The sequence below is a fragment of the Dipodomys merriami genome, unplaced genomic scaffold (genome assembly GCF_024711535.1).
Source record: "Dipodomys merriami isolate MVZ:Mamm:240054 unplaced genomic scaffold, mDipMer1.0.p SCAF_45, whole genome shotgun sequence".
Lineage (NCBI taxonomy): Eukaryota > Metazoa > Chordata > Mammalia > Rodentia > Heteromyidae > Dipodomys > Dipodomys merriami.
Window position 1 is genome coordinate 3,800,515 of NW_027206013.1, and position 13,305 is coordinate 3,813,819.

A 13,305-nucleotide genomic window follows, 5' to 3' on the forward strand; every position below is an offset into this window, starting at 1 on the left:
ACTAACAATTAACATATATGCACCCAATTTTGGTGCCCCAAAATTTCATTGAAGAAGTGCTATCAGACTTAAAAACACAGTAGACACCAACATAATTATACTAGGGAACTTAATAGCTGATTCTCACCAATAGATCCACTGTCTGAATTAAAAATTAGCAAAGGCCAAATGCTGTGGCTTACAGTGGTAGGGTGCTAGCCTTGAGCAATAGGAGCTCAGGGACAACATCCAATCCCTAAGTTCAAGCCCTATAACTGACAAAAAAAATCAGCAAAGAAACTTCAAAATTAAATGATACCACAGACTTGATAGACATCTAGAATCTTATCCAGCAGCATCACAATACTCATTCTCAAAAGTCCATGGAACATTTTCCAAAGTATATCATATTTTAGCACATAATGCAAGCACATAATGGAAAATTGAAATAACTGAAGACTTGTACTTTCTTACAAAGGAAAACATAATCTTCCCACTCAAACAAGTGATCTTAATTCTAGACACTTACCTAGTTAAACATATATGGGTATAGACATAGATATCTATCTACATATATATCTTTACACAGAAGCTTGTACAGAAAGATTTCTGTCTAAACTGAATGCAAGCCAGCTGTTTGTTTCTCAGTTAGAGGATAGACCAATAAACTCTAGAACATTTATCTAGGGGAATATTACTCATTATTTTGTTGGTGGTGGTCATGGGGCTTGAACTCTGGGCCTGAGCGCTGTCCCTTCAGCTCAAGGCAAGAGCTCTACCACTTGGGACACTGCCACCTCCTATTTTCTGCTGGTTAACTGGAGATATAAGTCTCATGGACTTTCCTTGCCCAGATTGGCTTTGAACCACAATCCTCAGATCTCAGCCTCCTGAGTAGCTAGGATTACAGGTCTGAACCACCAGCACCTGAATTACTCAGTAATTTTTTAAAAATCATTTAGCTATGGCTAGAGGTATGGTTCAAATGGTAAGATGCTTGTCTAGCAAGCCCAAAGTACTGAGTTCAAATCCTGATTGCTATGAAAAATGAATCAGCAAAGTATAGATCTAAAAGAATATACAGTAAAACAAATATTTAATGTGTATTAGGAAATAAAGTACAAGAGTCTAAAAATGTTGCATAGACTGTGATTCCAACTCTGAAATTTGGGAGCAGAAATACAATAGAGATGTACTAGGGCACAGTCGCTCATGCCTGTAATCCTAGCTACTCAGAAGGCTGAGATCTGAGGATCATGGTTCAAAGCCAGCCAGAGAAGGGAAGTATGTGACACTCCTACTATTAGAAAAATAAGAAAAGTCAAAAGTGGAGCTGTGGCTTAAGTGGTAGAGTGCTAGCCTTGAGTAAAAAAGCTCAAGGAGGGAGTTCCGGGAAGATGGCAGAGAAGAAGCTGGAGGCTAAACAAGCTCTCGCATAGAAAGCAGTTTTAGTGTTCCAATGAACAGTCCTAGGCCAGAGAATTACACCAAGTGTGCCATCACAGTACAGAGAGTTTGGCCAGAGAGGGAAAATCTAGGCAAGGAGACAGATTGAGCACTTGCCAGCAGCTGTGGCTGCGGCTGTGGCAGCGGCAGCTGTACCGCCATACCTGCAACACAGAAAGTCCAGGACAATGGCGCCAGATGCAGTGGGTGAGCGGATTCTACTCAACACCAGCAAGAACTGACAAGGAGCAGACATCTTCATCCTGCAGATCACAGACCAGAGATGACCCAGGAACCAAGACTCCAGCGTGAGTAGAACCCTGACATCCTCACTCCTTCTCAGGGAGCAGAGGAGAGAAGGCCACCCCTCCCTCCCCACCCCCACTACCAGAAAGCTCCATCTTTGATATTGATAAAGGCCCAGCTGAGCAGCTAGCTCCAACTCAGGCCTTGGAAGAAAACAAAAGAGTCATTTAGCAGGTCACAGGAACCTAACCTGACCTGCCAGGCTCAGCTCCACCCAGGGGAAAGTCACTCAGTCCAGGCAGAGAAAGCTCGGCCCCACCCTACTGGCTTTCTTCACTGGGTAAACAGAGCCAGAGGCTGCCCCTCCCTACAGTAGCCTAGACAATCAATTGAAATTCAGTAAACATAAACCCTGAGAATAGCTCCAGGCTGGGCTCTGTGAGTGTCTCACAAGCTAGCCCCTTGGGGAAAAGCTACTGTTTGCTGAAAGGCCTCAACTCTACTCAAAATCTAGACTCATCAAAGCATCTCCAAACAGCCATCTCCTTTTGTGAAACTCAAAGCAGATCTCCCTTCCACTGAACTAGCCTGGGAGGAGGATCACAAAATCCTGGGTAAAGCAGAGCATTTTTCTGCCTGCCCAAACAAACTGACTTAAGAAACCAATCAAGGGCTGGGAAGGTGGCTCAGTGGTAGAGCACTTGCCTTGCAAGCATGAGGCCCTGGGTTCAATTCCTCAGCACCACATAAGCAAAAAAAAAGCCGGAAGTGACGCTGTGGCTCAAGTGGTAGAGCGCTAGACTTGAGCTGAAGAGCTGAGGGACAGTGTCCAGGCCCAGAGTTCAGGCCCCACAATTGGACCCCCCACTCCAAAGAAACCAATCAAGCCATAGGAAAACCAAACACCACAAGCAGACTAGAGACTCCACCAAGAGACTGGTTACAGACACAAGGGAGATACAGGATCTTTCAATCCACCCCCCGCCCCCCAAAAAATAAACAAAGAACTCTTTTTTTTTTTACCTTTTTTAAAATTTTTAATAAAAAATTGTTTTCTATTTATCTTTTTTTTCTTCCTCTTATGTTTATTTTGGGTGTATGTGTGTGGGTGCTTTTTTTAAATTTCAACTGACCTTTTGGTCTCTTTCTTTCCTTCCTTCTTTCTTTCTTTCTCATTCTTTTCACTTTTTCTTCTCTTTCATTCTTTTTTGCGTGACTTAATTGGTATTCTGTTCATCCTCAGATATACTCGTCGTCAATTATTAGACCTTATCCCCCATTGTATACACACTTAATCCAGAAATTTATTACTCAATTCAAAAACTCTTAGACTTAAATTCCTTAATAGCAATATTATGTCTTTATACTTATATAATATTTTAAGTATTTTTATTGTTTCGTTTTTCATGTTTCCTTTCTATCCCTCCCCTCCTCTCATCTTATCCCCATTCTTCTCTCAATATTACTTTTAAAAAATTGCATAATTTTTAAGTGTTTCATTTTTAAATTTAAATTTTTATTCTTCCATTTTTTCTTGTCTCTTTTTTTTCTCTTCTCTCTCTCCTATCATTCTGTCCAATCCATTTCCCTCTTTGAGATTAGGAGTTGGGGGCTGGGAAGGTAGCTCAGTGGTAGAGTGCATGCCTTGCAAGCATGAGGCCCTGGGTTCGATTCCTCAGTACCACATAAACAGAAAAAGCCGGAAGTGGTGCTGTGGCTCCAGTGGTAGAGCACTAGCCTTGAGCTGAAGAGCTGAGGGACAGTGCCCAGGCCCAAAGTTCAGGCCCCATGACCGGCAAGAAAAAAAAAGAGATTAGGAGTTGGTTAATTTCACTCGCCTTTTACCTTTCCACATCCCTCCATTCCTATTTTTCCCCACATTTCTCCCTAAACCTAATAATTTCTGGTTTGCCAAATTCCTCTTTGCTGTTCATAGCCAATTATTACATAGTTGTTTGATGTTGAATAGATTATATCTGTTGAACTAGATTGTATCTGCAGACTTTTGACTGTGCAACTACAGGACTTTGGTTGATGCTTGCCTTAAAATAATGTTCTAGCACAAAACTGGTGTTACTTTCATACCAAATGGGCAGAACAAGCTGGAAAAACACAAGAAAAATGGCAGGTCTGGGTATCTCAACTCCCACTCATGATAATCAGTGACACAACAGATAATGAATAATCCAGAGGAGAGTACCCATAAAGCTCTACAAACACTACTGGTAAACATGGTGAATGAAAAGATTGAAAACCTGCAAAGGACTCAGTGTGAGCGTAATAGGGAGAGAGGAGGCAAACTAAAGATCAATACAGGAATCTCATGAGCATGAGGAAGCTACTCAAAGATTGATACAGGAATTGTGTGAGCAGGCTGAGAACAGACAAAGAGAACTGCAGGAATTGCGTGAACGTGAGGAGGCTAATAAAGAGCAATACAGGAACTGCGAGGGCAGGATGAGAATAGACAAAAATCAATAGAGGCATTCATGGAATCCATAAGCAGACAGCTGAAACAAGTCAAGGAGACCACAAAGGGAATACTGAATGGAGACCAACAGAAGGAATGGGAGTCCAAGGAAACCATAACCAATCAACTAAGTGATTTGAGAATAAACACTGAACACCAAATTAAGGAAGTAAAGAAGTTCATACAAGATCTAAAACAAAACTCCAACAAAGAATTTGAAGCCATCAAAGCCAACCAATTAGAAGGAAAAGAAATAAAAAAGTAGAAAGTCTGACAGTAGGTTAGACCATGCAGAAGATCGAATCTCGGGAATTGAAGACAGCCTAGATATTATACAGAAAGAACATACAGCTATCCAAGACAAATCCAAGAAATATGATAGATCTATTCAATATCTGGAAGACACCATCAGAAGGCCTAATCTGAGGATAATGGGTATAGAAGAGCACCTAGAGACAGAAGTTAACGGTCTAGGAAATTTGTTTAACAGGATCCTAGCAGAGAACTCCCCAAACATGCAAAAAGATAAGCCTATTCAGATACAAGAAGCTTTTAGAACCCCAGACCAGAACAGGACATCCCACTGTCACATTATAATCCACACAGGATCAATTCAGACCAAGGAAAGATCTTTGAAGCTGTCAAGGAGAAAAGATCACCAAAAAGGAAAACCAATTAGAATCACCTCAGATTTCTCAGCAGACACAATTAAATCAAGAAGAGCCTGGAATGATGTATGCCATGCCCTAAAACCAAACAACTATCAACCAAGAACACTGTACCCAGCTAAACTCTCCTTCATAACCGAAGGTCAAATAAAAACCTTCCATAGCAAAGAAAAACGGAAACAATATTATCTCCACCAAACCAGCCCTACAAAAGATACTTAAAGATGTCCTACACATAGAAAACCAACAAGACCACAATAAAGGCCAAGAAACCTCACCCAAACTGAGAATCCCAAGAACCATAGGAAGAACCCAGTTGCCACAGCCCCCCATTTCCTCTTAACTCAGGAACGAGACAAGGATGTCCACTCTCTCCATTTCTCTTCAATCTAGTATTAGAATGCCTAGCTACATTAATAAGACAAGATGCAAACATAAAGGGCATCCAAATAAGGAAAGATGAAGTAAAACTCTCCCTCTTTGCAAATGACATGATCTTGTATTTGAAGAATCCCATGGACTGCACTCCCAAATTACTCAAGCTGATTCAAAACTTTGGCAATGTAGCAGGGTATAAAATTAACCCTCAAAAATCAATGGCTTTTCTGTTTGCCAACAATGAGAAAAGCGTGGCTGAAATCAGGAAAGCCATTCGTAATAGCCCCATAAAAAATAAAATACCGGGCTGGGAAGGTGGCTCAGTGGTAGAGCACTTGCATGCATGAGGCCCTGGGTTCGATTCCTCAGCATCACATAAGCAAAAAGAAAAAAGCCGGAAGTGGCACTGTGGCTCAAGTGGTAGAATGCTAGCCTTGATCTGAAGAGCTGAGGGACAGCGCTCAGGCCCAGAGTTCAGGCCCCACAACCGGACCCAAAAAAAAAATTGTTTTTAAACTCTAGGAATTAACTTAACCAAAGAAGTGAAAGACCTCTATGATGAAAACTTTAAAAACCTGAAAAAAGAAATCAAAACAGAACTTAGAAAGTAGCAAAACCTCTATGCTCCTGGATTGGAAGGATCAACATCGTGAAAATGGCAATACTTCCCAAGGCTATCTACAAATTCAATGCAATACCTATCAATATTCCAACCTCAATCTTCAAGGAAATAGAAGAGGCAATCCAAAAGTTCACATGGAACAATAAAAGACCTCGAATAGCAAAAACAATCCTTAGCAGAAAGAACAGTGCTGGAGGAATATCAATACCAAATTTCAAACTGTACTATAAAGCCATAGTAATCAAAACAGCTTGGTATTGGCACAAGAACAGACCTCAGGACCAATGGAATAGAATTGAAAACCCAGAAATGAACCTACAGACCTATAGCCATCTAATCTTCAATAAGAGAGCTAAAAAATAGAATGGAAGAAAGACAGCCTCTTCAGTAAATGGTGCTGGCAAAATTGGTTAACTACTTGTAGAAAACTACAGCTAGATCCTTATATATCACCCTGCACCAGAATCAATCAAAGACCTCAGAGCCAAAGCTCTTTCAATGAAGACAGCTTTTCCTAATCAGTCTCCTGCTCTTTGGCCAGGCTGCCTTGAACCACTGTTCTATCCTTCTAAAGACACCTCTCACCTGTTGGTTACAGGTGTGGTCATCATGTATGATTTGTTCTTTGAGATAAAATCACAATAATATTTTTGCCCAGGCTGACCTTAAATCTCCATCCTCCTATCTTTTCCTCCCAAGGATCTGGGATTACAGATGAAAACCACAGCACCCAGCTTAAATTCTCTGTTAAAAAAATAATAATCTGATGTTCAACCAAGTGCCAATGGCTTATGCCTATAATCCTAGCTACTCAGGAGGTTGAGAGCTGAGGATCATGGTTCAAAGTCAGCCCAGGGAGAAAGTCTATGAGACTCTATCTCCAATCAACCACCAAAAAGCCAGAAATGGAGCTGTGGCTCAAATGGTAGAGTAATGTTCTTGAGCACAAAAATCAGGGACAGCACTCAAGTTCTGAGTTCAAGTTTCAAGATGGGTACCAAAAAAAAATCTGATGTTGTGCCTGGCATACCTATAATTCAGTACTTGGAAGGCTGAGATTGGGAAAATTGTTCATGCTTGACATCGCAGCAAAATGGTGGGAAACAAAAATAGCTGGATTATGGTCCAGGTATACACCCAGGCAGGAAGCAAGACTCCACTTAAAAAAAAAGTGCCAAAAAGTGTTTGAAGGTGTGGCTCAGCAGTAGAAAACCCACCTCACAAGTATAAGGCCCTGAATTCAAACTTTAATACCACTCCCCACTCCCAGATCTGATACTTCAAGAACAGGTCAGTTTCAACTAATGTTTAGCAACTGGCTAAATGCATTAACGTTACTTTGAGATGTTTACTATTAAAACTAAACCAAACTTTAAGTGGTGTATAGATCTGTGTTTGTAGCACAAATTGCTGGCTTAACAGATCTACATCTGCACACCTGAAAGAAAACTATGGAATAGCACTTTTAGAGAGGACTTTTAAATATAGAACCCTGAATAAACTACTACCATTATTGCTGAATGAAGTGATGATGGAATTGTCATAATACCTTCATTTATCTCTTCTGCAGAACATGCACTATTGATTTGACGAACATGGATTTTAGTGACCCGCTGCTTGTGTCTTGACCTCCATGGAATTATCGTAATATCTGAGCAGCAAGAACCTGGGAAATATATTACAATAGAGTCAGATCTTTACATTTGTCTGGGAGAAGACCCCAGAGCAATTAGTAATAATTTCTTCACAGGATATTGCGTTAAGTGAAATAATCAGGTACAGAAAGATACTGACTGGACAATCTCACTCATAGATGGAATGTAGGAAAGTGGATTCAACATTTTGTAGAAATTGCGAGTACAATAATAGTTACAAGAAGGCAGGGAGAGAAAGGTCTATGCGTTCAGTGTTATATTATTCAATTAGCAATAAATTCTCTTGTTTGGTTGCCCAGTGATGAATATAGTTAGTAGTAATATAATGCATATTTCAAATAGAGGAGAGGAAACTGAAGCTTCTCTCTGAACTTTTTATCTTTTTCATCCTGTGGAGGGCAAAGCAACTAGAGTCAGAGGAAGCTCTAGGGAGATCTTGCAGTGTAAAAGAATGACTGTGTGGGGGCTGGGAAGGTGGCTTAGTGGTAGAGCGCTTGCCTTGCATACCTGAGGCCCTGGGTTCGATTCCTCAGCACCACATAAGCAAAAAGAAAAAAGCTGGAAGTGGCGCTGTGGCTCAAGTGGTAGAGCGCTAGCCTTGAGCTGAAGAGCTGAGGGACAGCACCCAGGCCCAGAGTTCAGGCCCCACAACCGGACCCCCCCCCCCAAAAAAAAAGAATGACTGTGTGGACAAATGCCTTCACTGAGAGAAAATTCCCTAGAAAAAAACAGATCAAATAGTGGGAGTAGGGACTGGGCCTGGTGGCTGGGTTCAAATCCATCTTAGAAGCTATACAATTTGAGCCTAAATTCCCTATTTGGAGATGTGGAAGTATTCACATAGTCTAAGTTATGTCATAAGGCTAACAATGGTTAAATACAGATGAGCCATACGCTCTTCTTCCTTTACTTGCTCTGCAGCTCACAGATTGTATGTTATTTCCTGTGATCTTCCTTAAGGAGCCATTTGGGGCCTCCTCTGGAGGCCATTTGGGACCTTCCTCTAGAGAGGCCTGTGGAGAGGCGCCCGCAGGAGCAGAGCAGGGCAGGCCTGTGCAGAGTGGCGAGGCCTGCAGAGCAGGAGGAAGGGAAGAAAGGGAACAGCCTTCGCTTTGGAGCTTCGGAGGTCTGAGGTTGGGAGGTTTGCAGACCAACTAATAAAATTTGGGGAGTCAGGACGACAGCCTATTGGAGGTTTGGTGGTGGAGGCTGCTCTTGGTATCTAGCCCAGGACAAGGTAGTCTCATGACCCTTTTCTGGCCTAAATAAACTTCTTTGTCCACCTTTCAGTCTGTGCCTCAGTGGATTGTCTCCCTCTCCAGAGGTCATGAGCCCCAAATGATCTCCCGAGGCTGCCCTGTCCTCCACAGGCCTGCCCTGCTCGGGCAGGCCTTCCGGTCCTGCCGTCTCTCCTGCACTCCTGCTCCTCCCCTTCCTCCGCGCTGTCTCCTCAGGACTCCGGTCTCCCCCGGACTCCTCTCCTCAGGACTCCTCTCCGGACTCCTCTCTCCTCCCTCCGGACTCTTTTCCCCTAACCTCTCCTCTCCTCAGGACCCCAGTTTTTCCCTTACTCCCCTTAACCTCCCCCTAACAGCTCCTCCGGCCACTGTTTATCTCCTACCCCCGCCCCCGGGGCCTCGGAATTTTACCCAGATAAGCGGTGCCCTCCCCCACTAACGGTTTCAAACCACCATTCATGCTCCTCCCCCAAGCTGCCCCCTCTCCAATCCTCACAGGCAGTTCACCATGTGGGGCTCAACGCCCCACCCCCTCTAATATCACACCCCGCCCCCTTCCGGCGGCATGCCCCGCCCCCTTCCAGAGGCATGGCGCTCACCTGTGGGGCCATGACTTCAGCCTCTGCAAGCCCTGCTCTATCCGGTGGCTTGGTCTGTGGAGCGGTGAGGCTCGCCTCTTGATGCCCTGCCCCCTCCAGCAGGCCGGGCCACAGGGCCACGCTGACTATTGGGCCCTGCTGATTATCGGGGCCCCATGGGTTATTACAATATAAGGAAACAAACTCATTAGAAAAATCAGATTGGGCTGGGAACTGGTGGCTCATACCTATTATCCTAGCTACTCAGAAGGCTGAGATCTGAGGATCATAATTTGAAGCCAGCCTGGGCAGAAAAAATTATAAGATTATTATCTCCAATTATATACCAAAAAGTCAAAAGTGAAGGTATGGCTCAAGTGGTAGAGTGCCAGCAGTAAGCACAAAAAGCAAAGCAAGGGCGCAAGGCCCTCAGTTTAAGGCCCAGTACTGGCATTTTAACAAAATTGTATAATATGGCAGAATATTTAAACACACTTAAAAATCAGTAAAGAAACTAAAATTGAGGATATGGAAGAACATGGGTTTTGTAGATGGAGTAAATGGAAGTGTTCAGAAGATCTGTTATGAACATACCTTCACAGCAACAGCACAGATTTCCCATTTCTTGGGACTTTATGCAGGAACCTGAGGACGTCCCAACTGCCCCAGCTATGAGACTCAGTTCTGAGTGACAGTTGGATAGGAAGGCAGGACATGCATCATCACATCACCATGGTGACAGGTTATCACAGAATGTTCACTGTGAGCACCTGCCACCAGGCAGTTTGCTATTGGACAGTATATGTTTTGTTTTAAAAATTGAATCTGAGATTCATAAATTGCTATTCTATGTATACAATATTGTGGTAAACAAGCAAAAAAATGACCTGCTCTTCAAATATTTTCATTGATTAGAATAAGGTACAAAGCAAACATGTTTAGACTAAAAAAGAGGCTGCATTCCTGATTTGAAATATCAACCCTACCCATTTCAATTATTATTGAGATGGAGACTTATCTAAAGAAATTAAAGTTTCTTTCAGACAGGATTATAAAATAAGCATCCAAAAATTATGTAGTTGATATATGATTTGTTTTTCAGGTAGGAGAAACAGTAAGATGATATTACTCTAACTGGAAATTTGAAATCAATCTGTCAATCAATCAAATCTGTCATGGGATCAACTCTTGAGGATTCCATTCACATGAGGTGAAAAGACAGTAAGGTAACTGCATCACCCAGCCCTTGGGGATTCTCCCTACCCTGAGGTTGGTGCACACCTACTGAGTCTCTGACCTATGAACCTCTTCCAGTTAGCTTGCACCCCTTAGCCTCCAAGGCACAAGGTCCCCTCCTGAGAAAGCATTTGATTCCTCCAGGCTTTCCCCACACAATATACACAATCACACACCTGACCTGTGAGTGTCACCAAGAGAATTGGGCAATCCTCTCCACTCTTATGGTGAATCTCTGGTTCCTGTGCTCAAATTGACTCCTACCCCACTCTTATGGTGAATCTCTGGTTCCTGTGCTCAAATTGACTCCCCATCCCTCTGGTTATAAACCCAATCCTTCTCTAAACCAAGAACCCATATAGGATTCCACTTTCTCTGGAGTCACCATAAAGGAGGGGAGGGGTGGTCATTCTGGCCATCAGTGACCTGTCTCCAGAGAGACACAGAGAATCTGATTACTTCGCTCTGTGATGGATGACATTCCAGGTGGGACCCACATGAGCAAAGACACAGGGCTGACTACATGGGCCCTTTTCTCTGCTCAGCCATGACTGGCATACTTGGGTCCACTGAAATACCCCAGCTCTTCCACTTTGAAGCTGCAAGACTCTTTTTTCCTATCATCCCCTCATGTCTCTTCTCTTTCCAGTCCTGGGGAGCAGAGTAACCCCATACCTCACATTCACCCTGGACCCAGGTTCCACCCCAGCTGTTCCCCAGCCCAAGGATCCTCAGGACCACTTCTAGGGAGAAGGCATCAGGCTGTTGGGAACTCATGCTGGGAGCAAGATGCTCTCATGGTCAGGATTTAGCCACACAGCCATCATGCACCTTGCAGGGGTGTCACCCAAACAGAGCTATTACTGTCCTCACCTGAGTGTTCTTCATGAGTATACATGGAGGTGAACCATGTGCATTTGTGATCACCAAATCCCCAAATCCCCAAATCCCTTCCCACACAAATCTCACACTCACACTGATGTCTACAGGAACATACCCCAACAGTGCCCTCTAGTGGTCACTTTTCCCTTCTCTAAAAGTCTCCATTGTGTAAATCTCTGTCTCTGTCTCTGTTTCTCTCTGTGTCTCTGTCTGTCTCTCTCTCTCTCTCTCTCTCACACACAGACACACAGACACACACATACACACACACACACACACACACACACACACACACACACACACACACACACACACACACGAGAAAATCCTGACTGTATGAATCTTTTTCTTTTTCACATGGGGAGACATGACATATCTGGTCACCCACTCCTAAATCAGTGTGCTCTCTCCTCCCACATGGCCTGATGCTTGATTTCAATTTCAAAGGTCCAGCCAGAGTCCAGGGCCTGGGCTGTCTCTCAGAGGAAGGAGATGGAGAGGAGGATCTTCAGGATCTCATGCTCCTACCTTGAAGACATCTTGCCTTCACATGGTACCCATGGAGGACAGTGACATCTCTGTTCAGGGTACTGAATCATGCATGGTGGCAATGTGGCTAGATTCTGACAATTTCACCCTTCTGAAATTCCCAAGATTGAAAGTCCCAGAGATGGATTTCCCAGGTAGGGTGAGGTGCAGACAAGGGCTGGGCTTTGTGAGAAAAAGGAAAGAAAAAGAAAACAGGAAAGTCAAGAACAGGAACACATATGATCACATCCTCCTCTCCACCCCTCACTCCAGCAGAAATACCAAATGAACAAGCTGTCAACCACTGTAGATGCTTTTACTAAAAGGAAATCACTGGGGTCAGGGAAGGTCACCTTCTTCCCTTCCCCAGTCCCTCCTATTCCCCCTTATTTTGAGGAACCCAGAGTCACTCATCTCATATGAAGCCACTGACTAGTTTGATGTCCAGCACTGCTTCTGGCCCTGGAAATATAACAACAGCTTTGGGGACCCAGTTTTGAGCATGATGAGTAGATGGCACAAACCTAGAATGTGTGTTCCAGACTTGTGTACTGGGTATGATAGCACAGCAGCTGAACTTGGAATACTACTACTTTGTTTAGCATATTTGTGTCTATATTCCTGAGTGAAGTAAAACTGTCCTTTTCTTTCTTTCTTTCACTCCTTTTTGTCGAGTTTTCTAGATGAGTTTAATGTGAACTTCATATAATGAGGCATCACACATTCTCTAGGAGAATTGCTCTATTCTCTGGAGGAATTTGTGTAAGGCGGGCATTTCTTACTAGTGATGTTCTTGGAGCCAGGTTTCTCTGCTGGATTTTGGTTGTGGGGTGGGGTTGTTTTTGTGTGTGTTTTTGTTGTTGTTGTTTTGTTTTAGATAGTCTCACAGCATTGTCTATGCTGGACCCAGACTGTAGGTCTTGGGTGATTGTCTTGGGCAGTCTGACTACCTGGAACAACAGTCACCATGCCATACATTCTATTGAAAGATTTTTGACTACTGATTTTACATCTTTTTTTTTTTTTTTTTTTTTTTTTTTTTTTTGCCAGTCCTGGAGCTTGAATTCAGGGCCTAGGCACTGTCCCTGAGCTTCTTTTGCTCAAGGTTAAGCACTCTACCACTTGAGAGCCTCAGTGCCACTTCCAGTGTTTTCTGTTTATATGGTACTGAGGAATCGAACCCAGGGCTTCATGCATGCTGAAAGACCCCAGACTCCTGGGATACTTTCGTCAACGGGAGGGCGCCCCAGAAAACTCAGACTCCAGGCCGGGAGATGCAATAAGCAAGAGGAGTTTATTCAGCATTTGGGCAAACGGTCTCTCTGCCTCAGCACAGGAGAGAGCCCCGAACTGCGGTTACAGGCATTCTTAAAGGCAAA

At 43.4% G+C, this 13,305-nt stretch overlaps 1 protein-coding gene across 3 annotated transcripts in view; it reads right to left on the reverse strand.

Moving 5' to 3' along the window:
• LOC138808326 (uncharacterized) overlaps positions 1-9,950 on the reverse strand; it is a 47,142-nt gene extending 37,192 nt beyond the window's left edge. For all 3 annotated transcript variants that reach the window (XM_069994399.1, XM_069994398.1, XM_069994400.1), the window contains exons 1-2: positions 9,875-9,950; positions 7,359-7,475 (exon numbers count right to left, since the gene is read on the reverse strand). In XM_069994399.1, coding sequence (XP_069850500.1) covers positions 7,359-7,475; positions 9,875-9,902 — 145 coding nt within the window. In that variant the 5' untranslated portion in view covers positions 9,903-9,950. The remainder of the gene's footprint in view (positions 1-7,358; positions 7,476-9,874) is intronic.
• Between the last annotated feature and the right edge of the window lie 3,355 nt (positions 9,951-13,305).